Source organism: Paroedura picta, chromosome 2 (assembly GCF_049243985.1).
Source record: "Paroedura picta isolate Pp20150507F chromosome 2, Ppicta_v3.0, whole genome shotgun sequence".
NCBI lineage: Eukaryota > Metazoa > Chordata > Lepidosauria > Squamata > Gekkonidae > Paroedura > Paroedura picta.
In genome coordinates, this window is record NC_135370.1 from 7,402,135 (window position 1) to 7,426,525 (window position 24,391).

At 50.7% G+C, this 24,391-nt stretch overlaps 1 protein-coding gene across 6 annotated transcripts in view; it reads left to right on the forward strand.

Moving 5' to 3' along the window:
• The first annotated feature begins 3,216 nt into the window (after positions 1-3,216).
• Positions 3,217-24,391, forward strand: part of FN1 (fibronectin 1) — an 84,128-nt gene continuing 62,953 nt past the window's right edge. For all 6 annotated transcript variants that reach the window (XM_077319308.1, XM_077319310.1, XM_077319311.1 and 3 more), the window contains exons 1-9: positions 3,217-3,397; positions 3,524-3,652; positions 5,123-5,260; positions 6,548-6,679; positions 7,859-7,996; positions 12,403-12,555; positions 13,134-13,325; positions 16,743-16,922; positions 24,049-24,225. In XM_077319308.1, coding sequence (XP_077175423.1) covers positions 3,268-3,397; positions 3,524-3,652; positions 5,123-5,260; positions 6,548-6,679; positions 7,859-7,996; positions 12,403-12,555; positions 13,134-13,325; positions 16,743-16,922; positions 24,049-24,225 — 1,369 coding nt within the window. In that variant the 5' untranslated portion in view covers positions 3,217-3,267. The remainder of the gene's footprint in view (positions 3,398-3,523; positions 3,653-5,122; positions 5,261-6,547; positions 6,680-7,858; positions 7,997-12,402; positions 12,556-13,133; positions 13,326-16,742; positions 16,923-24,048; positions 24,226-24,391) is intronic.

Genomic DNA, 24,391 nt, shown 5'->3' on the forward strand with positions numbered 1-24,391 from the left:
GAGATTCAGAGGTTGATCCACGTTTGAGATGCTATTTATTACAGGAATGCAGATAACAGAAGCGAAAATTCTTGTGTGTGTGTGAGAGCCAGACAAAGAGAGAGACATGTTTCTCTCTTCCCAAAATGCAACATTTAGGCAGTCTGCGAAACAAAAAGATATAAAATATTTTTACATATTTATTTTTTAAAAAATCATTCCGTGCCGTTTTTAAACCCTGAGGTGGTTGACATCAAAATATGAAAACATCTGAACTTTAAAACGGAATAGAAAACAATATTATAAAATACTTCCATATAAACGCACAACAATAAAGCCAGGGAGAAAGGCCAATAGCAGTTATTGGGGACATGTCAAGCCAACGCCTCCATGTGCTGGCAGAAGACAATGACAGAGGACTGATGAATTGCCCTTGGAAGGGAGTGACAAAGTTTTGGCACCATGACAGAGTTGGTCTTTTTTAGCAGCCTCCTGTTTTCTTGGAGGGAGCGACTCCACAAGCCTGGCTATTTGGGGAGGGGGGAGGGCATGTTATTCTAAGTGTGTCTAGGCGTTATCTTCTTGAATGGGATGCCTTTCTGTGTCTTAAACTGTGTGCAGCCCCCTGACCCCTCCTCTTCCTCTTGGTGTCTGTTTGTCCCCTCTCTCCACATGGCCTTCCATGGAGACATAGGTCTCTTGTAGATCTCTCTACAATAATGCCCTCATATCCCCCCCCCCTACAATGCCAGACAAGCTTAACCTGGGTACTGCCCTCTGATCCCTCCTCTCTCTCTCTTTCTATCACTTTGGCCTCTCACTTTCTCACTCTCTCCACAAGGCCTTCCACGGAGACACACATCTCTGCAATGACAATGCCCTCATCTCTCACAGATGATGCCAGACCAGCTAGCCCCTTGTGCTAAGGAAAGTACTTTTTCCCCTTCTCCTCTCAACTGCAAGTCGGACTAAAAAGGTAAAGGTAAAGGTACTCTGTGCTCTTGTACTCTGTGCAAGCACCGAGTCATGTCTGACCCTTGGGGTGACGCCCTCTAGCGTTTTCATGGCAGACTCAATACGGGGTGGTTTGCCAGTGCCTTCCCCAGTCATTACCGTTTACCCCCCAGCAAGCTGGGTACTCATTTTACCGACCTCGGAAGGATGGAAGGCTGAGTCAACCTTGAGCCGGCTGCTGGGATTGAACTCCCAGCCTCATGGACAGACAGTTTCAGACAGCATTTCTGCCGCTTACCACTCTGCGCCACAAGAGGCTCTAGCAAGTCAGACTAGATCTATTCAAATAACTAAGTTTTTCCTTTTGCATTATACTTCTTGGGAGATTTATTAACTGCACTCATTCTTATGATTGGGCAATACTCTGCTATATTAAACAAATATCCCAATTAATTTAGAATGTAAGAGAATCCCTGTTGGATCAGGTCAGTGGCCCATCTGGGCCAATACTCTGTCGCATAGCAGCAGCCAAAACGCAGAGACCATCCGGAGGTCTATCAGTGGGGCCAGAACTCCAGAAGCCCTCTCGCTCTTGCTCCCAAAGCACCAAGAATACAGAGCATCACTGACCCAGTCATAAGAGATTCCCAAAGGGGTCCCGACCCACAGGTTGAGAACCACTGTTCAAAATTGGGTAGGGTGGCTAATATCCCAGTGGGAAAATCTACTATTCAAGGAGATTTGGACAGATTGGAAACATGGGCCACAAGCAGGGAGAAGGGCCAAACATTACATTGGGGGTAAATACAACTGATGCATAACGATAACACAGATGGTTGTTTTTCACTTTACCTGAGGGACCGCCTATCGCCCTATGTCCCCCGCAGAGCCTTACGTTCTGCGGGTGAAAATCTGTTGGTCGTTCCTGGCCCTAGGGAAGCACGCCTGGCCTCGACCAGGGCCAGGGCTTTTTCGGTCCTGGCCCCTGCCTGGTGGAATGAGCTCCCGGGAGAGCTGCGGGCCCTGCGGGATCTTCCAATCGTTCCGCAGGGCCTGCAAGACGAAGCTCTTCCGCCAGGTCTACGGTTGAGGCCGAGGCTAACACCTATGCCCCCCCCCCCCGGGATCTGGGATTGGGACTGCTATCCCCCCCTCCACCTGTCAGTAGTGGGGGGGGGAAGTGATTAGCCGATCTTGCCATGCTAGTTAGTTAACTAATAATGTCGAATTGTAGTCGTGGTTTTAATGGATTTTAATGGGGTTTTAAGATGTTGTAACCCGCCACGAGCCGCAAGGGAGTGGCGGGGAATAAATCGAATAATAATAATAATAATAACTGCTTGTGACAAGGATTCTTGCCTTTCACTCTTAAGTACAAAAAGGCGTCAAAACCAGGGTTGTACTCTGGCATGACACGGAAGGAACTGATCAGAGCAGAGCATGGGAGACTCAAAGAGGTGTGTAGGCCAAAGGAGAATTGCTCTCTGCATCTCGTTCATCTGGTTGTCCAGTAGTGACAAAGACTTGAGACCAAAGGCACCTGGAAGACCAACCAAGCATGTAGCGTTCTATGTTGTTCACCGCCCTGAGCTGGCAATGGAAAAGCGCTATATAAATTTAAGAAATAATACTAAATCCATGCTTTGGACGCCACCCCTTTATCCTGCTGCTTCAGACCAACACAGACCCTCTTGGAGTACTAATCCTATTCTCCTGGGCAACCTTAGAAGAAGAAGAAGAAGAGCTGTTTTTTTCTTTATTTCATGCCTGGCTTTTCACTGCGCTAGAGCAGGGGTAGTCAACCTGTGGTCCTCCAGATGTCCATGGACTACAATTCCCAGGAGCCCCTGCCAGCATTCGCTGGCAGGGGCTCATGGGAATTGTAGTCCATGGACATCTGGAGGACCACAGGCTGACTACCCCTGCCCTAGAGAGCCACTCCCAGGCGCCTCCCCTTCCTCTCCCCACAAGAGGGGTAGAAAGGGTCGAGGGAGCTCGGAGAGAACAGAGCCTGGCCCCCGGCCGGTCCCCCAGCTGGCTGCCCGCGGAACCCAGCCCGGCTCGGAGGCTGCTCCTTCTTCCCGCTGCCTCGGCCTTGCACGACGGCGCTGCAGCGTGGCTCGGCTCCCCCCTTCCCGAGCGGGCGCGGTAGGGTGGGGTAGAGCGGGGGGTGTGGTGGGGTGCTTGGGCGGTGCCAGGGGCGGGGTTGCCGCGCCCCCCGGGCCAATCAGGAGCGGCGGCCGGCAGAGCCCGCCGAGGGGGGGCGGCCCATAAAGGGGGCGCGCGGGCGGGCGGAGCGCAAGCCCCGGAGGCGAGGCGAAGCAGAGCGGGAGGATGCTGCCGTCGGTGCGCGCGATGCTGCTGCTGCTGCTCCTATGCCTGGGCTCGGGCGCCTGGGCTCGGGCCACGCCGGAGAGGAGCCCCCGGCAGGCGCAGCAAGCCGTCCCGGCCGGCCCCAGCAAGCGTAAGCGGCGGCACTGGTGGTGGGGGTGGTGGGGGGTCTCCCTTTCCCTTTCCCTTTCTCCGTGGGGGTCTCCCGCCTGGGCTCAGGGCCTGATCCGGCCCGCCTCTCTCCGTCTCTCGCCCGCAGCCGGCTGCTACGACAACGGGCAGCACTACCAGATCAGCCAGCAGTGGGAGCGCAGCTACCTGGGCAACACGCTCGTCTGTACCTGCTACGGCGGCAGCCGCGGCTTCAACTGCGAGAGCAAGCCCGAGCGTGAGTCCCACCGTGGACGGAGGCGGCGAGGGATGCGCGGCGGGGGGGGGGGTGGGTTGGGGGAGGGCGGGAGGGCCTGGCCAGCCAGAGTTCCCCAGCACGGCGGGAGGGGGCCTCTGGACGAGCTGAGTGGGAGCCTTGAAGCCGCTGGCGCCCCCTTCCCTGCCCCCGGGGGTCTCCCTGGCCATCTGGAGAGCCCCCTCCCCACGGCTTGCCCGTAGGCCAGGGGTAGTCAAACTGCGGCCCTCCAGATGTCCATGGACTACAATTCCCATGAGCCCCTGTCAGCGAATGCTGGCAGGGGCTCCTGGGAATTGTAGTCCATGGACATCTGGAGGGCCGCAGTTTGACTACCCCTGCCGTAGGCCATCCGGACCCCGTCCACCCGCCTGCTGCATCCCAGATGAAACGGAACACGGGAGGAAGGGTGAGAGTTTCCACCGCCCTTGGGACCTCGGTAACCCTGGAAACAAAACTTTCCCCCAGGACTTACTGAAGAGAGCATCGAGTTGGCCACCATTCGCGTAGCAGGTGGGAAGGCGTCTGCCAGGAGAAACTCCAGGGCACTTTTGGTTGGTCCCCAACCCCCTCCTGGGATGGCTTTTCTCCCGTTCCCCAGAATAATGTGATGCTCTTTCACTTCTCGGTCGGTGCAAAATGCGGTCATGCGGTCGTGGCCGACCCTTACGGAAGTTTTTGTCTGGGGGTGCTTTGCTTCCTGGTGGTCCCCCCCCCCCCCAGACACAAACCAGGGCTGACCCTGCTGAGCTGCCCAGAGTGGGGCTTTTCTTGCCTGCTCGGTTGAGCAAACGCTAAGGCGGCAGAAAGGAACTTTTCCCCGGAAACCCCGCAGGTAAAAGGGATGGGAACCTTTGGCCCAGGTCCTGCGTTTGTGTGCTGGTTCCCGGGAACGGACAGAAATGAAATATAAAACTAAAATAAGTTCTGGAGGTGGGGAACGGATTGGGATATTCCGGCTAACTGCTGGGTTGCCTAAGCAGCGAAGAAGTTGCTCCCCAAAAGTTGCACAGAATTTCTGTGTGCAGACGAGTAATTCAGGCAGGGAGTAGGAATTCATGCTGTTGCTGGATCTCGAGGCAGTGAGGTTGTGCGACGTCTTTTACTGTAGGGAGAGCATCCGAGCCTAGAGACCTGGTGGATAAGTTTAGTTTTTGTGTGCAAGCTGACCCACTCCTTGCCCTGTCAGTACCTGTCAGAGGGCTTTTTCCCTATAGACATCTTTCCGTGGGTTGTCCCACCTCTTCAGGCCTTTGGCTTCTGCTTTCAGAGGGCTGTGGTGCTTCCTCCTTCACCTCTTGGCAGCCCCTGGGCCTTGGGCCTGCTTCCTCCCCTCACAGCCCATGTGGTCGCTGCCCCAGGCTTCACCGCTCACAAGAGGGCCGAGGGGAATCTGGAACCTGAAATGGGCCTGTTCCGGATGGTCATACTCTTTTTTTTCCTTGCGCTCAGCGGAAGAAACCTGCTTTGACAAATACACTGGATCTGCTTACCGAGTTGGGGAAACCTACGAACGCCCCAAGGACTCCATGATCTGGGACTGCACATGCATCGGAGCTGGCCGTGGGAGAATCAGCTGCACGATCGCAAGTAGGTCTGGGATGCGTGGTGCCCCTGCTTTGGGACCCCCCCCCCAAGTTGCTGCAGTGCAGCTGGAGTTAGGCCTGTCCCGCCACTGTCCAACAGCAGGCGCAAAGCATTCTGCAGGCCAGTGAGGAATTGGAACTGGGAACGTGCTTTCATTTATCTGGTCCTTTGTAGTCCGCCTTTCTCGCTGAAGCACAAGGTGGATTACAAAATACCCAAAATATTCAGTTAGGGAGTGTAAGATGTCCAGTAAACATCGCAATAATGTTGGGATTACAGAGCTAGAAAACCAGGCACACCGAAAGCAAGCCAGGATGCAAAAAGTGGGTTACAAAGCTAGAAGATCGTGTAGGGAAATCAGGCTGATACCAAAAATAAACACAGTGCACCCGCCACGAGCCAGCTTGCCTGGGAGTGGCAAGTAGTAAATATAATAATAATTGATTACAATCCTGTTTCTTTATAAAAATACCCTCCTGAGCTAGTCAGTTATGCTTTCCCCCCCCGCCATGGACATGGATTAAAGCCGGTTGATTTTATCAGCAGTAACTGTACAAACTGCGGCCCTCCAGATGTCCATGGACTACAATTCCCAGGAGCCCCTGCCAGCAAACACTGGCAGGGGCTCCTGGGAATTGTAGTCCATGGACATCTGGAGGGCCGCAGTTTGACTACCCCGGATATAAAGCATGCCGGAATAATTGGCATTGAGCCTGGATGTGGGTACAAGACACCTTGGACGTCACAAGAAAATACCATGTTGTAGTCATTAGACATCTCTACAGAACTGAGTCAAACTCAGTAGGGGGGACTTCGGGATCCCCTGGTTTTTACAGCTCATTTCCAGGTGATAGAGATCGGAGAAAATGGCTGCTTTGGAGGGTGGATTCCATAGCATTATACTCCACTGAGATCCATCCCTGCCCCTCATCCCACCCACTCTTGGCTCCACCCCCCCAAAGTCTCCAAATATTTCCCAACTCAGCTGGCAACCCTGCCACAGAAGAAGAGTGCTCATGACTCCAAATGCTCATGTTCCATATAGATCCCAAGCCAGAGAAGAGGGCCTCTTCCTCCCCCTCACCATACGTGATGGCTGTCTAGCAGGGAGAGCTTCCCCAGACCCTTGGATCCGAGGAAGATCTCAGGCTCTAGGATTCAGTGGTGTGGTGGGTTCAGAAGGCCTCTAGCTCAGTCCTGGCGGGAAGGGTCTTGGGCCTTGGAGACCTTGGAGAACCCCTGGCCCCGGGGTCTTGGTCTTCAGTAGATCCAACTGTTCCATTTCTACAGATCGCTGCCATGAAGGGGGTCAGTCCTACAAGATTGGTGACACCTGGCGCAGGCCTCACGAGACGGGCGGCTACATGCTTGAATGTGTGTGCCTTGGCAATGGGAAAGGCGAATGGACTTGCAAGCCAGTGGGTAGGTGTTCGTTTGGGGCTTCTGTCTTTGCGAGGTGGGCAGTGAGCAGCTTCAGACTCCGTCTGTGGGGCACCAAGAGCCAGCATGGTGTCGTGGTTAAGAGGGCCAGCCCGTACTCTGGAGAACTGGGTTGGATTCCTCATTCTTTCTCAACATGCAGCCAGCTGGGTGGCCTTGGGCTAGTCACAGTTCTCTCGGAGCTGTCCTTGCAGAACATTCTCAGCTCCACCTCCCTCACAGCAGGGGGTCGGTTGTGGGGAGAGGAAGGGAAAGGTGTTTGCAAGCCGCATTGGGACTCCTTCGGGTAGTGAAAAGTGGGGCATAAAGACCAATTCTTCTCTTTTCCATTAACAGCTTGGCACATGTGTGCTCTTGGGGTTTTGTGGCAGATAACTGTTGGCTGTCTCAGTCATTTCATCTAAAACATATTCCCAGGCTGCAAGTAGGAGGAAATCTTCATGCCTTAAGCCTCTCAGTGCTTATCTACAGAAACCCCCTGGTTTGTACCTGCCAAAGACAGGCTACTTCTGCTGCTCACGGAAGTAGTACACTGGATTTTATCCCATAGGATGATGTCACTTGGGTGGCCGGGATGCTCCGCAGCAGCCCTTTCTGTACAAAAATGTTTCCCACACATAGAAATCTAGAGCATCAGGGCAAAGAGTCCTAGCCCTAGAGTGGCAGTAATGTTTTTCCCTTCACATGTATGCTTTCCGGAATTCAGAAGAGGTTCAGCACAGACAGGGAGTCCTTGTTCGATTCCACGTGTCATTTTTTCCTTACTTGCCTCATTTCTTTGGGATAGATATTAATATTTCCTTGGTATCTCTTGGGAATGTGGCTTTTTCATTGAGACTGGATTGAGAATGTGGGTTTGTTTGTGGTGGTGGTGGTGGTGGTGGGCATGTCATCAAATTGCAGTTCGCTTGTGGTGATCTTCATGGGGTTTCCAAGGCAAGAGATATTCAGAGGTGGTTGGCCGTTTCCTGCCTCTGTGTCGTGACCTTTGACTTTGTTGGTGGTCTCCCATCCAATTATGGACCAGGGCTGGCCCTGCTTTGCTTCCAAGATCTGATGAGGGCAGGCTAGCCTGGGCCGTCCAGTTTGGACCAAATGAAGTTCTGTGAATAAAGTAAGCTTCCACCGTTCTTCCAACATTGTCCAATTCGTTTTCTGCAGCGGAACGGTGCTATGACAACTCTGCTGGGACCTCCTATGTGGTCGGCGAGATCTGGGAGAAGCCCTATCAAGGCTGGATGATGGTGGACTGCACCTGCTTGGGAGAAGGCAGTGGGCGCATCACCTGCACATCACGAAGTAGGTATCCACTCATGCCAGGGGGGTGCCCATATGGTCCCTTGCCATAATGTGCACTTCCCTGGAGTAAGCCTAACAGAGTATATGAAATATACAGTGTTGATTGCTGATTGGCATATCGACATGAAACATACAATTCTCCATGCTACTCTTTATTACCGGAGTATCTCTGTGCATGGAGGCTCACCGCTGTGGAGTTCTTGTGTATCTGAGGTGAGGTGAAGGGCTTCCCTCACCGTTTACCTGTCTTCTCATCCCTCCAGTAATGGCTCTTTCAAGGTGCAAACCACCTTCCCTAAAACAATAGAAGCAGTGCCTGTAGCCTGAAGTGATGAATGCCTGTGGCTGTTGCTAAGCAACCTTTCTATGGCCTTTCTGGTATTTGCAGGAGGACTCATTGGAACCAGGACCAGCCGCCTGGCTCCTTGATTCCACCCAACCTGGTTGACACCCAGGCCTAGCTGCTTACTGCTGTTGGGCATCAGCTGCACCCTTGCGGCTAAGAAAATAAGGGCTAAAGTGATCCTGCAGAGAGCAAATATCTAGAATAATTGTAGGATAGATGGATATATGTCATCTATAAATGTTTTTTATGGTTATTAGTAATTGTTATCTGTGTTGCTCATTCTCTTATTTAGTATTCTATGAATATTGCAGTTAGAGTTTCAGAATCAGGCCTGGGGGGCCGAGGTCTGGATCCTCACTTTTTGTGGGAACTCATTGGGTGACTTTGGGCCATTTATGCATTCTCACCCCAACCTTCCTCACCTCTGATAAAATGGAGGAGAGGAGAGGAGATGCTGATTTGGGTCTACATTGTGATGAAAGGCAGAGCATAAAAGATGAGGAGGAGGATATTGATGTTGGCTCTTCAGTTGTAACTGACTCTTGGCGATCCTGTGGGCCAGCTTTTGCCACGTTTTCCAATCTTGCACTGCTTCTTTTAGTTGTGCAATGTTCTGGCCGGTGTCCATTTTGATCGTATCTGATGTGTTCTTTGTCGGCCTGGTTTCCTTTTACCATGACCAGTCCTAGCAGAATTGCTCTCTTCATTGAGTTGGATCACACGATATGGCCAAAAAAGAACTAAATAATAAAATACAGCTGACAATGGGGAGCAGGTAAAAGACAGGTTGATTGGTTGATGAGAAGGAAGCAGGCAAATTTGAGAGGACAGGGGGGCTGCCAGGAGGAGAGACAAAACTAGTGTAAAGACCAGATGTAGGGGAGAGTGAGGGGCCCCCCACAAGTTATTCCAAGTTCCTCACTATGGGTCTAGGTCCCATGGCCAGCAGTGTGGAACAATGCATCACACAACTAGTGTTTTCCTGAGGTTGGCTGGTGTGGGGGGGGGGGGAGAGTAGGAAGGAGGTAAAAGGGAGAGGCTCTGGGGACTGCCAGGAAAGAGCAAACAGTGGAGGGGGGTGGGGAGGGAAAGAGATGCCTCTCACAGATCATAGGTCCCTGGTTCTGTATGTATAATTTCAAGCTGATATGCAAATGTTGAACAGTTAGGTGACGTTTTAAAATGCCAAGGGCAAAGGTATGGTTAGATGATGGGGTATTCTGCTATCTTTCATTGCACCGTCCAGAAGTGTCTTTTAGCTTAGATCAGGGCTTAGTACAAATGCTAGCCCAAATAATTCCTATGTTTCTCGAAGACTGCACGGGTCTTGTGTCGTTTCCCCAGGAATTGCCCCCAAGCATCTGGCAAGTAGCTCATTTATCTCTGTGCCTCGTGAGCCCCCGTAGCGGGTTTCTAGAAAGACAACTTAGAAATTTGATAGACAGATAATGTTCTAAGGATGCAGGTGAGACATCGGGCCTTGCGTACAACACTCATTTGGTATGTGGGTGGGCTGGATTTAAAACTCAAGTCGAAGGACAACATCTGGTCTGTGGGTTATACCAGTCCTTTGTTTATTTTGGAGCTCACCTGCCACCTGCAGTGCCCAGTCCAGTTTAGGCAGTTTCTTGGACCCTTTCGGTTCAACCCACCTTGAACAAGTCTTTGTGGCGTCATTCTGCATCATGACCTCAAACCACGCACCCATTGCCCTTTCAGGGGTTTATTTCGGGGTTTATTTCCTGCAGCGGAGGACAGCTGTGGAAGTGCTTCAGGACTCTTCTGATCTCCTTCCCTCCTAGTTTTCAATAGCAGGATCCTGCAAAGTAGCCATGCAGCGGGGGGAAAGCACTCTCCTGCCCCGATTGAGAAGCTTTACAGTTTCATTGTATAGCTTTCTCCCAAAGTCTGCAGCCGCTGGCTTACGGGAACGGCGTTTCCCCCCTTAAAGGATGGACGCCCACCAGGTGTTATTCCCATCCAGGCGTCAGGCTGAGCTTTCTGCATTGTACCTTAGGCCTTCGGGTTCCAATGTTTTGGAAAGTTTGGTCCCAGCGTGCCCATCCACACAGACATGTATCAAGCTGCAGACTAATTTCCTGGCAAACGCGCCGTCTCCCATCAATCTGAGCTGGCGTCTTTCTAATGTGTTTCCCACATGCTGGTCCCTGCTGCCAAAGAGCCTCGAATTTGGATTTGGAGAGGCGCCAAGGTCTCCTTCTACCAACTCCTGTGACCGGGGGCAGGGGGGGGGAATGCCTTTGTCCTGGCATCTCTGCAGGCCTCACTGCTTTTCACTGCTGGTTCCCTTTACCAGGCAGAGGAAGGAGATGGGAAAGGTTCATTTTGGGCTGTGTGAATAGAGAGGCTAGTGGGAGTGCTTCTTAGATGGCTGTTTGCGGGGGGAGGTGCACGAAGGGCCACAGTGCTCTTTGAAGATTGCACATCTTAGATGGCTGTTTGCGGGGGGCGGTGCATGAAGGGCCACAGTGCTCTTTGAACATTGCCCTTGAGCATTGTTTACGGTCTGTGTCGCACTGTGAGTAAAACCACACTTCATTCTGGGCATTTTAGACAGCTGTTTTTCATGCAAGCAAACAGTTGCTGTGTCGATCCCGGTTCAGAGGTGAGACAGCCTGGGGAAAACTGCCGAAAATTCATTAGCAATTTCTCCTGCTTTTCCCCCGTGTTTCCAATGGGAAAATGGAGGGAATTCAGGAAGTAGCCTTTGGAAAAAGAAACTCCCATGGAACATTTTCTTGAGTACAATGAGTGCTGTGCTGCTTATGGCAACGTTTTCATGGGCAAAATTCACACCATAAAAAAGGTCTGAGGATGTTTTCAGCTTTTCCAGCAGCAAAGCTGGCATGCTTTATACTCCCCCTCCTCAATTTTTCCCCCCTTCCCTTTTGGAATGAACCAAGTAAAAATGTTTTACTTTAAATGTGTAGTACGAACGATCTACAGAAATATGTAATGTGAATGCTTTTGTATTCTGTAAATATATACAGCATTTTCAGTAGCAGTTTTACTTAAATGTTACAACGTTGGCAGTTTTCATATACGGGTTCCGTGGCAATACATGATTAATGCAGTCAGTGTGGTAGAGTTTCATAACAGAAAAATACACTGGGAGTCCCAACCATTGAGAGAGAACCTGTCCCTATAAGACCTTTTCTTTCGTTTACTGTAGAATTTGTTTTCTGTTGACCTCCAGAAATTTGCCCCCCCTGGTCCCAGAGTATTGATTGGCTTCTTTCTTTGTCCATCTTTTGGGCTGAGGCAAAGCAAACAAAAAAAAAAGGAGAGGCATCCAAAAGACCAGGGCTACCCAGTGTGGTGCCGTGGGTGTTATGGTGTCCACCCAAACCTTTCCTGATGTCCAACTAGTGTTTTGAGGAAGTGGGGTTTTTGCTCAACAAGGCTTCCAAGCAGCCATTGGATAATTTGATTGGCTGTGGAGATTTTGAAATCAAGTAGTAGCCTACTGTGTGAGCCAGGATGCTGGACTCGATGGACCCTCGCTGGTCTAATCCAGGAGGGCTTTTCTTAGGAAGGCCTCAGCCTTCCTGCCCTGTTGTTGGCCCGCCAGAGGAACTGGATGGCCATTACATGAGATAGGAAGCTGGCTTAGATGGACCACTGGTCTGACCCAGAAGGGCTCTTCTGATGTTCTTAGGAAGGCCTCAGCTGCTATGCCCAGTTGTTGGCCCACCAGAAGAAGGGGCTGGCCATTGTGTGAGACAGGATGTTAGGATAGATTGAACACTGGTCAGATCCAGCAGGGCTCTTCTATGTTTGGAGGGAAACAGTTTTCCTTAAACGTTGCTGGGTAAAACTCTCGATTCTGTCCCTGGGTGTCAATCCCCTCTCATTCCCCATTGCAGGATGGGAACATCTCATGTCACAGTTGTGAAAACGGACATGAATCAAGACAGTGATGAATAGGAATCTGGGTTTGGAGTTCTGTAACTAAATAAAAGAGGTCCGCAGTCTTTAACTGGATCAGTGTGTTTGCGGGCTGGGGTTCTCTGCTAACGCCTGTTTTTCTCCTCCCCAGACAGGTGCAATGACCAGGACACCCGGACGTCCTACAGAATTGGAGACACCTGGAGCAAGAAAGATAACCGTGGGAATCTCCTGCAGTGCATTTGCACAGGGAATGGCCGAGGGGAGTGGAAGTGTGAGAGACACGCGTCCCTGCAAGCCACCGGTCAGTGGAGAATGTCCACACAGTGGAGAATGTCCACACTGCCCCACCTGCACGTTTTATGAAACTGTGATTCCTCACCCCCTGCCCAAAATCCCACACTTGGAGTCACGGGGTCCAGCCTTCAGGCAGGGAGGGCCAGCTAGCTGCTGGTCTGACTGGGACCTACTGCTTTGCTGAGGCGCATCTGTGTGTGCATGTGGGGGAGACACAACTTAATGTAAAAGAAGCTGTTTTTAAGAGGGTGCTGGGAGTTCAGCTGAGCCATTTCAACGGCAAAGGCCTTCTGGGTCTCTGTGTGGTGTAGTGCTTAACACTAGTGACCTATAATGTGGAGAACCGGGTTTGAGTCCCCACTCCTCCTCCACATGTGGCACCTGGGGTGACCGTGGGCTAGTCACAGCCCTGATTGCGTTGTTCTCACAAAACAGTTCTCTCAGCACTCTCAGTCCCACCTACCTCAAAGGGCTGCTACTTTTGTAAGCTGCTTTGAGACTCCTTCAGGTAGTAAAAAGCGGGGTACAAAAAACAGCTCTTTTTCTTCCGTCGATCTAACCATCTGCTTCCGTCTTCTGCCTTAGGGGCCGTATCGACCACCTTCACCGACGTACAGACTGCCCTTTACCAGCCACAGCCACAGCCTGCCCCGTACGGGCACTGCGTCACCGACAATGGCATGGTGTATTCCGTGGGCATGCAGTGGCTCAAGACCCAGGGCAGCCAAACTATGCTCTGCACTTGCTTGGGCAATGGAGTCAGTTGCCAGGAAACAGGTACGGCCTGGTCTGAAGAGAGACTCTTGGCTGGCAGAATCTGGGATGGTCTGTGGACTATACCGGGGAGCTACTTGGTGGGACTAGGATTTTGAAAAGGGCCAGGGTCCTTTCTCTGGTGTAGGGACAAGCACCTTAGAAGGGTGTGGCCCACCACGCCTTGACTCGGGGGCTAGGTTGGGCAAATGTAGTTCTGACCCAGTTGAAAGATGCAGTCATGACGCCCTTCTTGAAGAAGGCATGCCTGGACCCAAATTACCCAAATAGCTCCTTCCTGGTGGGTGGCAAGATCCCTGAGTAGGGGCTTGTTAGAATCATAGAATTATAACCATAGAGTTGAAAGGGATCCCCAGGGTCATCTAGTCCAACCCCCCCACACACACACACAATGCAGGAACTCACAACTGCCTGCCCACTCACAGTGACCCCAATTTCATGCCCAAGTGATCCCCACCACCAAAAATCTCCAGAATCCAGCCTGGCCTGGAGGAAATTCACCTGTAATCCCACAGTGGCGATCAGCACTTCCCTGGGTCTGCAAGGAAGGACCACAAGAGACAAACACTGGCACATCCCTTCCTGCCCACCCACTCACAATCTGCCTCTGTTCATAAAACCAGCATTTCAAAGCTGGTTACACAGCTTCCGGTGGTCCTGGAGGAGCTGGATTTTTGTAGACGCGTGTCAGTTCGGGTTCAGGAGGGCAGCAGTTTGGGCTGCCCTGAGGGAGGCTTTTCACCACAAGGGTGGTGGGGACGTGTACCCCTGTTGATTCTTCTGGACCTCTCGGTGGCTTTAGCTACTTTGACCGTGGTATCCCCCTGGAGAGCCAGGCTGTGATGGGAGTTGGGGGCCCGCGGTCCATTGTTGGTTCCGATCTTACTCTGTGGACCAGGGCAGTGCCATGGGAGAACCTGCCTTGAGGCTTTGGCAGGCCCTGTCGTGGCCAGGAGCTGCTGGGAGAGATCACGAGTGTGGTGCCACCAATCTACAAATGGCTCCCTGCCCCGATTCTCCTTAGCAACGCAGCCTGGTGGATGAGGCCTGAAGGAAGGCCGCTGGCAGCCAGTCAACTGGACTCAGTCTAGGTGGGACCGAGGTGTTGTTACGGCTTGAGGGGGTTGCGCCTCCCCTTCCCCTGGGGGAGCAGATTCACAGCTCGGGGAGGGCTCTGGATCCTGGCCCACGGTTGTAGGCCCAGGTCTCCTCTGTGCGTTTTTATCAGCCTTGGATGATGCGCCAGCTGTGGCCATTCTTTGAAGAAAACATTCTCTCATTCTGCTGGGATGGATTGCTGTAATGTGCTTGGCCAGGGGCCGTCTTTGTCCAGAACTGACACTGGTTTCGATAGGCGGAGCCAGGCCCTGGTTAGGGGCAAGAGGCAGGGAGTTCATTTACCTCATTGGGGAGGATCTGCAATGGCTTCCTGCCTGTTTCAGGGATTGAATTCAGAGAGTTGGTTCTTGCCCCGGAAGCCCTGAGTTTTTTGCGGGGAGGCAGGGTGTTTGAAGGGTCAGTTGCCAGCTAAGGCCTGCCCCATGAGGCCTGCTCCCTTTATGTGCCCCCTCCCTTGAAGCGCACATGGCCCTTCATTCTTGCTTAGGCACCAGGCCAAAACATTGCTCCTGACCACCGTCTTAGCATTGTTTGTACAGCCTGCTTCTAGCCCGAGGACAACTGTGAGTCTCCCTTTAAGTTGCTCGACTATTTCGGTGTTGCTTTTATGGTCTAGCTGAGCTTTTGATGTTGGGTTTTGAAGGCTTATCACGGAAAGCTTTTATGGTTAAGAGCGGTGAGCTTTAATCTTCCTCCACGTGCAGCCAGCTGTATGACCTCACCTACCTCACAGGCTGCCTGTTCTGGGGAGATTGTAAGCTGCTTTGAACCACCTTCCGGCAGAGAAAGTGGGGTATAAAACCCAACTCTTCTTTTCCATAATATTCTTAGTACTCTGTATTTTGAAAGCTGGCTGCCCAGAGAGATGGCTTAGAGGTGTGCTAAATAATCACAGTGGTTCTTCATCTTGGAGGAAGGCTCCTTTGCAGCTCTGCTTGGTGGAGAAGGGGCCAGGATCCAGGTCAAATCAGTCAGAGAGCAACCTGGAGAAAAGGTCAAACCCTCCAGGGGCTTTGTGGCTGCAGTTCTGCAACGGGGCAGACCAGGAGTAGCTGGAGTGAGCTGTGCTGAGCTGCATGGCTGAGCAGTTTACGCCAAAGTTTCCACAGGAATTAGCCCCGCTGGATGCTGATAAGCCTGGTGCTCAAAAGCGTCAGGGTCCCAGTTCAAATCTCACCTGCTGAACTTAGGCAGGCTGTGAAGCCATCACCTCAGCCCTATTTATTTATTGGATTCATTCATTATTTATTGGATTAATTCTCCCCCCGGGCACGCAAAGCGGCTGAGGTTGTTCACCCCTCCTCCATTTTTGTCACACAACGACCCTGTGGGGTGGGTTAGGAATCAGACCATAATACTGCCCTCTCTGACAGGTTGTTGTGGAGTGTTGTTAGAAACACTAAATCAAGGGTAGTCAAACTGCGGCCCTCCAGATGTCCATGGACTACAATTCCCATGAGCCCCTGCCAGGACCGCAGTTTGACTAGCCCTGCACTAAATGTTGGTTTGAGAAGGTGCCATGGAAGGAAAGGTGAGCAGAACGATAAAAAAGGAAGATAAGGTTAATGTATTGTCAGAGGCCTTCATGGCCGGAATCAAGTGTTGGTTTTGGTTGTTTTGGGGTTGGAAGTCCTTATTCATAACATTTTTCTGTGCCAGTGAGAGAACGCATCTCTTCCTGTTACACACCCTGAGCCAGCTGGGAAGGGTGGATTATAAAAATTCAGTTGTTATCTGTATCCCATAATATATTTCTGGCAAGGGCTTGGAGGAGGTGTCTCATGGCTTAAGTGCCACTCAGTCCTTAACACCCACTCTGGGAGTCTGTCCCGCCCCTGAGTGCCTCCGCTTCCAACCGGCTTGCCTGACTGTCCAGCAACCAGCCAATCACCTTCTGTCCCCACCCCTGACCACCCCCTCCTCCTTCCACTTTCCTCTGAGGTTTGGAGGCTGCAGATCCCTGCCACATGAGAGCTGCCCTTGTTGGTGAGTTCTCTTCCCGAGGGCCTTCAGCCTGGGGGGAGGGGGAGGCCATCCACAGAGTTCTTCCACCCCCACCCCCAATCTAGCACCCGTTGTATTCCTAAATGCAACGGCTTGGCCCCTAGTTATCATTATAGTAATCTGAAAATGCCAGCCACAGATGCAGGTGAAACATTAGGAATCAAGACTTCCATCCCAAGGCCACAAGTCCTGAGAAAAACCCAAAACGAAGATAAGGCTCCTTGACGAATTCTGCATGTTCTTGTATTTGGGGCTGCACTGTAGGATCCTGATGCCATGTTCTGTTTCATTGCACAGCTGTGACCCAAACCTACGGGGGGAACTCTAACGGGGAGCCTTGCGTCTTCCCGTTCACCTACAACGGGAGAACTTTCTACTCATGCACTTCGGAAGGCCGCACTGATTCTACTCTCTGGTGCAGCACCACCTCCAACTTCGACGAGGAAAAGAAATACTCGTTCTGCACAGAACAAAACGGTGAGCTTCTGAAAATAAATGTGCATTTGGGGAGGAATGAAGAGCAGCTTTTGGCGGGCTGGGGGAGAATGCTATGGACCTAGGGACAATGATCTTGGCAACAGTACTTTGAATTTGGCAGCTGACATAATTTGAAGCCGAGGCCCAGTGGAGGGAAAGGCGAGAAGTATTACTACGATACGATAACATTTATTGTGTGTAGCCAAAGGCCATTACAAAGCACAATTAAAACAGCAGGATACAAATGCAAATAAAACAATATTTCTCCAGTATTACATAGATAATTGGGGATCTGAATCAAGGGCAAATTCTCTTTAGACCTAAGAAATCTGGATTCAGTCCCTTGATCATCCACAAGAGTTGCCAGGCTATCTTGGTCAAGTTCTTATCGCTCCTGCTTTGTTTCCTTCCCGTAACTTGACTTTGCCCGTTCCAAACCTTGGGGCTTGGCTGATGCTCCTTCTGCGAAGCTATTTTGGGATCTGCCAGGCACCAGAAGCTTAACGGGTCCCTCATCATGAAGCGTTGGCTCAGGAAATTACTCTGAAATTACATATATGCGTTCTTTTGCTGTACGTTATCAGATGAGCCCATAAATGTAGGTGGAAAAGTGTCTTCAGCAAAAACTCATGTAGTCTTGTAACTTTTTTGGCTCTGACCGCACACCTCTGACTTGGGGGTAGGGAAGGCACGTCTAGACGGGGAGTGGGCCGCCAGGGACAGGCCCTGTCTCTTTGATCTAGAGAGAATTCTCAGTGTGTGTGTGTGTGTGTGTGTGTGTGTGTGTGTGTGTGTGTGTGTGTGTGTCTTTCTTGGCTGTGTTTCAGTCACTCCAGTAAAACGAATGTCCATATTAGGCGTGAGGGGAAGATGTCTCTTGAGCAGGATCTCTGCAATGTTCTGATGTCATGGTTATAGCCTCAGCCAGGTTGCCATATATAGCAGAAATCTGAAGCCACTTCTGGGGCTGGCCTCGTGGGGGTTTCACTCCCGACAACGTCTGGCTGCAGAGATGTGGAAAGACCTGCCTTGAGCTCAGGCTCCCATGATGTTAGTTAAGTTGTCCAGAGGGAAGAGAACGTCTGGTTAAAGCTGTCCATTTGAATGATGTTCATTAGTTCTTCAATCTTTCGTCCCTCTGTGTTAAAGAAATGCATCCAGCCCTAAGGTGGCTACAGCTAGGGATGCTTTGTCTCCAGATTTTGGCCATCTAAATTGCTTGGAGAGCCTCTTGTGGCGCAGAGTGGTAAGGCAGCCGTCTGAAAGCTTTGCCCATGAGGCTGGGAGTTTGATCCCAGCAGCCGGCTCAAGGTTGACTCAGCCTTCCATCCTTCCGAGGTCGGTCAAATGAGTACCCAGCTTGCTGGGGGGTAAACAGTCATGACTGGGGAAGGCACTGGCAAACCACCCCATATTGAGTCTGCCATGAAAACGCTGGAGGGCGTCACCCCAAGGGTCAGACATGACTTGGTGCTTGCACAGGGGATACCTTTACCTTTACCTTAAATTGCTTGGGCTGATTCTGCACTTACTTTGTTTTTTCTGTTGTGGATCTTGCTGAATTCAGGTCGATTTGAACGTGGGTCTTTCCCTATTCCATCCTCCCAATCGAAACAGAAAGTGTTCTGCACTTGATCGGTGAAGCTCAGAGCAGGGAAAGGAGCCAAGCGCAGCAGGAGTCTCTTTTCTTGATTGGGCGGAGGAGAGGATTGCAGACAGCAAAGGAGAGGGAAATAACAAGAGGCAAATCTCTGCTGAGAAAAGTTAGGGCTTCAGGAGTGCAGTCACTTTAAGGGAAGCCTTGCAACCGGGAACCAGGAAGTCTTTGAACTGACGCCCTGGCCAATCAGGGAAGACTGCTTTGCTCAGAAGCACGGAACAGTGAGTAAATTCGAAAAAAGCAAAAATCTGCACATGGCGGTTTTTGAAATATCGAGGCTTATATCCACTCCCAACATATCGTGGGGGAAAGGTAGGGTCACCTTGAATCAGTCATGCAGGTTGCAGAGGGAAAATTTAAAGCGCCCAAAATCAAAATGGAAATCGAATTCAGTGTAGACTGGAGGGATTTAGTCAATATGGGAGTGGGTAAAAAGCCCCATACAGACTGTACCCTCGTCTCCCTTGTGGAGCAGCATCAGCATCTAGTGCAGGGGTGGACAGACTGCTGGCAGGGGCTCATGGGAATTGTAGTCCATGGACATCTAGAGAGCCACCGTTTGACCACCCCCAGTCTAGCAGTTCGCCCTGCCGTTTCTGATTTCAGACCTCTTAGAATGTTTATTCTGAAGGCTTCTTCTGCATCTTTTCCCTGAGAGTTTTGATGCAATCCAACAAAAAATTGTTTTGGGGCTGCGATTTAATCAAAGTATACCTTTGCCCTTTACTAACCTGCAAGGAATGGCACTAACTAGAAACTTCAGCCGGCTGCATGCCCCTTGTGGAATCAATTTTAGGAATTCCTTCAGTCGAAGTGGAAGGCGGGCAGGTGAAGCCAAGCTGCTTAACAGGAAACACCTGGTTATTCCTCAATCAGTCAAAGTGTTTCTTGAGGAAAAACAGATTGGTCAACAAGTGTTTCCCTGTCAGTCCTGCGTCAGCCTGGGACTTTTGTAACTTTGGGACCTCTTCTCCCACTATGTCCTCCAAAGGGCATTAAGATCTAGTGACTAGAACCTGCTCAGGACTCCTCTAAACAAGACCTTGGATAGGTCTGCATGGCTTGTAAGGAGGGATTGTTCCACCCTCCAGACTATGCCCTCCCAGTGATGGCTATGCTATTGTGGCCCCCCTTTTCCCATAGGATAGATACATTTCAGTGGACAATATTAACATTTTGATCTTACCATGTTTTAAATCTCAATTTAAGTTAGATTGTTTTTGTATTTTTATAATTTTATGTATATGATGATGATTTTACCTGTATTGTGATTTGCCCAGAATCTGTTGAGATAGGGTGGAATAGAAGCGCACCTATAATTCAATATATGAAATGAAACTGGGGAAGAAACATTTATTTATATTTTTATTTTAAAATGTATAGACTGCCACTCTTGGCCCGGCCGGTTCGTGGTGGTTTACCTGTAAACATATAAAAACCATCAAAACCTGATACAATTAATGCAACCATGACAATTGGGCGACAGTAACTATACCCAACTCTCCCCTGTGTAGCCACGAATTCTTCTGCTCTCAGTCGTTGTGTGAGAATAGATGACCCAATTGGAATGTGATGCGAAGGTATCAGTTGCATGGCTCAAGAGGCGTGGGGAAACCACTGCCTGCTGAACTTGCTCTCCAGCATGGAATACTGGACAACTGAGAAGCTGACTGTTTTCTTTCATTGGGAAGGTTGCAGATAAGGTTTTAGTGATGGTTTTACTGATGTTTTACTGATGGTTTTACTGATATTTCTATGATGGTTTTACTGATGTTGATGATGATGCTTTATTGCTGGCTATTTTACGTTGTGAACCGTTCCAAAGCCATCCATGGAGAGGGGTATTATGCAACCTTTAATTAATAAAATTTCGCTTAACCAAAGGCCTTGTTCTCCTGGCCTTCGTCTTCTCCCTCAGGATGTCCTTCACCCTGGAAGGATCTGTGACCAAATGGCACCTCTCTAGTCTGGCCAGGAATGTGGGCACAAATGCAGATTCTTCCAACCAACGGTGCAAAAATCAAGGCAAAAGTCTTCAGGCGGTGTCCATTATAGTTTCACAGGGTCGGGCTGGAGGTTTTCAAGGCAATAGACATTCGGGGGCAGTCTGCTGTTGCCTGCCTCTGTAGCTTGATGCTGGCTTCCTTGATGATAGGGTTGCCAGCCTCCAGGTGGTGGCTAGAGATCTTCTGGGGAGATCGCCTGGAGAAAATGGCTGCTTTGGAAGGTGGACTCTGTGGCAGTCGACTGCTGAAGTCCCTCCCCTTCCCAACCCCACCCTCCTCAGGCTCCGCCCCCAACATTTCTAGGAATTTCCCAACCTGGAGCTAGCCGTCGCTTGGTGGTCTCCCACCCAAGTACTCACCAGGGAACCTTGTAAGCCCTTCTAAGCTTCTGAGAACTGATGGGACTGGGTCATGCAGTATCCTCCACAGCTTTGCATTGTCCTGTCTCCTCTTTCCCTCCAAGCTACACAAGCTGATAAGTGTGGAGTTATTATTTATGTATTGCATGGACTGCGTGAAATGTAGCCAGGAGATACTATGATTGTCTGCCTGAAAGGCAAGAGTTGGTATGTCATTGGCTGGCCCTGTGTCATGGCCATGGTCTTCCTTGGAGGTCACTCTTCCCAGTGCTACCCAGGGCCGACCCTATACTCTGGGACTGTATTTTATCTTTGAATCTCGGCATGGTTTTATGTCTGGTGGGCTTCTCTCACTGTGTCTCAGCACTGCTTGTCTGATGAGGGCCTGCCCCTCACAGGGCTGTTCTCTCTTAGCTCAGGGAGGCAGTTGGTGTTCCTCTCTGTCTCCTCGTGGCACCTCCAGACCACCTCCCTCCTCCAGACCAGGCTCCTCCTGAGGCTGTTGACCAAAATCTGTCTTGTGGGACAATCTTCCCTCTGCCAGTGTATCTGTACACTTTCCAGGGGTGTCTTGGCGGCTGCGGCATGCTGAGTTCTGGCCACCACTGGGGTTCAGCCAACATGGTGTAGTGGTTAGGAGCAGTGGCATCTAAGCTAGCGAGCCGGGTTTGATTCCCCACTCCTCCTCCACATGCAGCCAGCTGGGTGACCTTGGCCTCTTCACAGACCTAATAGTGTTGTTCTGGTTGAGCAGGACTATCACGGTTCTCAGCCTCACCTGCCTCACAGGGTGTCTGATGTGGGGAGAGGAAAGGGAAGATGACTGTAAGTCGCTTAGAGACTCCTTCGGGTAGAGAAAAGCGGGGTATGAAAACCAACTCTTCTTCTTCAGAGGACCCCGCAGCCTTTCCAAGTCAGCCTCCTCTGGTGATGGCTTTGGAAGGGCGGAGGTACCTGCAGGTGAACCAAAACAAAGCATTTCCTAACCTAGTGGTTCCAGCAAGGGAGAACTTAGCACATTCTCAGCTTTCCTGGTGAGGTCCTTGATGTTCAGTGAGAACATGTCATGTCCAATGGGGCCTTCTGATAGATGATTGCGGATGATGTTTCTAGAGGAAGTCAGAAGGCATCCCCTAGGGCAGGGGTGGCCAAATGGTGTCTCTCCAGATATCCATGGACTACAATTCCCATGAGCCTCTGCTTGCAAGCAGGGGCTCCTGGGAATTGTAGTCCACTGACATCTGGAGAGCCACCATTTGGCCACCCCTGTCCTAGAGCAACGAGTCGACCACAAGGCTATGCCCCACTTCATTTCCTAGCTTGACTTATTTTAAGAATACCGTTCTGGTTTTAGTTTTTGGTCGTCTGGGCTGAAACTCCTGCCCCGTTTCTGCTTTAGTGCTGCACCTACTTCCCTCTCTCTTTGATGTTTTTAAAATGACGAGCTCTCTTTAGCAACTGGGCCGCATTGATTATAACCTTACAATGTAAAGGACCTCACGAAGGAAGGAATAAAAGGCCCTTAAAAATAGAACCACATAAGCACATGTCTCATTCTAACCATTAGACTGTAATTAGGGATGAAAGCCGAGATCTTTTGGGAAGCCTTATGCTCTCCCACCATGCCCAGGCCCCACCCAATTAATCCGTACCGTGAGTGTGAGGAGATGTGCCTTCACGAACGCCTTTGCTTATGCAGCTCCACCCAGGGGTGGAGCAGACTGTGCTTTCGGCTCTCCGAGCACTCTACCCCAAGGAGATATGTCAGACTCGTTGCCTGGAGGCACCTGGGGCCATGGAAATCTGCCCAGATCTTGGACACAACAGCAGCAGTGTTTTAGTGGGTAGCCCAACAAGCTGAGATGTTTGGAAGACTGCAGAAATTGCTGCTAGGGAGTAAAAGGTTGCCTCTGGCGATGTGCCGGGTCATCGCCTGCATCTCCTGCACTAGGGGGTTTAGCTTGTTAAGTTGTTATGGTTGGGATCACTGTTGTTTAGAACCACTGTTGGGTTGTTATTGTTGTATATTGACCATGCTGTATGTTGACTCGTTCCATGTATCCCCTATGATGTTGTATGTAAACCGCCCTGAGCCATATGGAAGGGCGGTATAGAAATCAAATCAAATACAAATAAATTAATTAGGTAGCTCTGCTCAGCTGAGGCAGAATATATTATGTTAAGATATATTCTGTGTGAATGGCCCTGGAGATTAGGTCTGTTCCACACAGATGTGGTTGACAGCCAGTGAGGTGTGGTCAAGGGTGTTGGGCCATCCAGGAAAGGAGCCATCCAGGCCCTCTAGTCCCACCCCAGCTCAGTGCAGGATCAGTCTTAAGCATCCAGGATAAGACTGGGATGTGAGTGTCCTGCATAGTGCAGGGGGTTGGACTAGATGATCCATGAGGTCCCTTCCAACTCTATTATTCTATGATTCTGTGACTCTGTCCAGTTGGTGCTTCAAGGCAGCTAGTGAGGGGGAGCTCACTTCCTCCTTAGGCAGCCCATCCCACTGCTAAACTACTTGGAATGTGAATTTTCCCCCCTGATATCTAGCTGGTACCATTCTACATATAGTTTAAACCCATTACTGTGGGTCCTCTCCTCTGCTGCCGACAGAAACTGTTCCCTGCTCTCCTCTTCTAAAGGATTCCCCCCTCCCACCCCCAGTAGAGAAAGAATTACTGTCAATTTTAATACTTAATATTTATTATTCTAATATATAAGACACTAATGTAATTGTTTTTCTGTTCTTAATTTTGAAGCTCATGTAGGGATTTTCTATATGGCACAAGATCGTCATCCACTCAGTTTTTCCTAAAACTGGGCAGAATAGAAACCCCGAAGCAAACAAAAATGAACAAGTAAATAACATTTAAAAATACCGAAGATTTGAGAGCAGGTTCCTTGTGTTCTAAGAGTAGCAGTCTGTCCCATGTGTCTGCTCTGGAGATGGAGATTTGTTTAGGGGGCCACACCCGCCAAGGCCCTGACTATTAATGCCATTTGGGGCTGCTGGGCACAGGGGAAGGGTCTGGGGCTCTGACAAGGAATTTCGGCCTCCTTACGACCCTGTGTTGATCCCTGTTGCTTCTTGGCAGTCTTGGTCCAAACCCGGGGAGGCAACTCCAATGGTGCCTTGTGCTACTTCCCCTTCATCTACAACAACCGGAATTACACGGACTGCACCTCGGAGGGGCGGCGAGACAACATGAAATGGTGCGGAACCACCCCGAACTACGATGCGGACCAGAAATTTGGCTTCTGTCCCATGGCAGGTGAGCTGCGGGCATGTCGGCTGTCACTCTAGTCTGGCTGGTTGGTGCCTCTGCTCTTCCTCCGAGCTTGCTGAGGGGTGGCTGGCTGGTGCCTTCCTGTCCTAGTGCCTCTTGAAGATGTCAGCAGGTGCCTGTCAAGCCCCAAGGCTGAGCACTGAGGCAACCT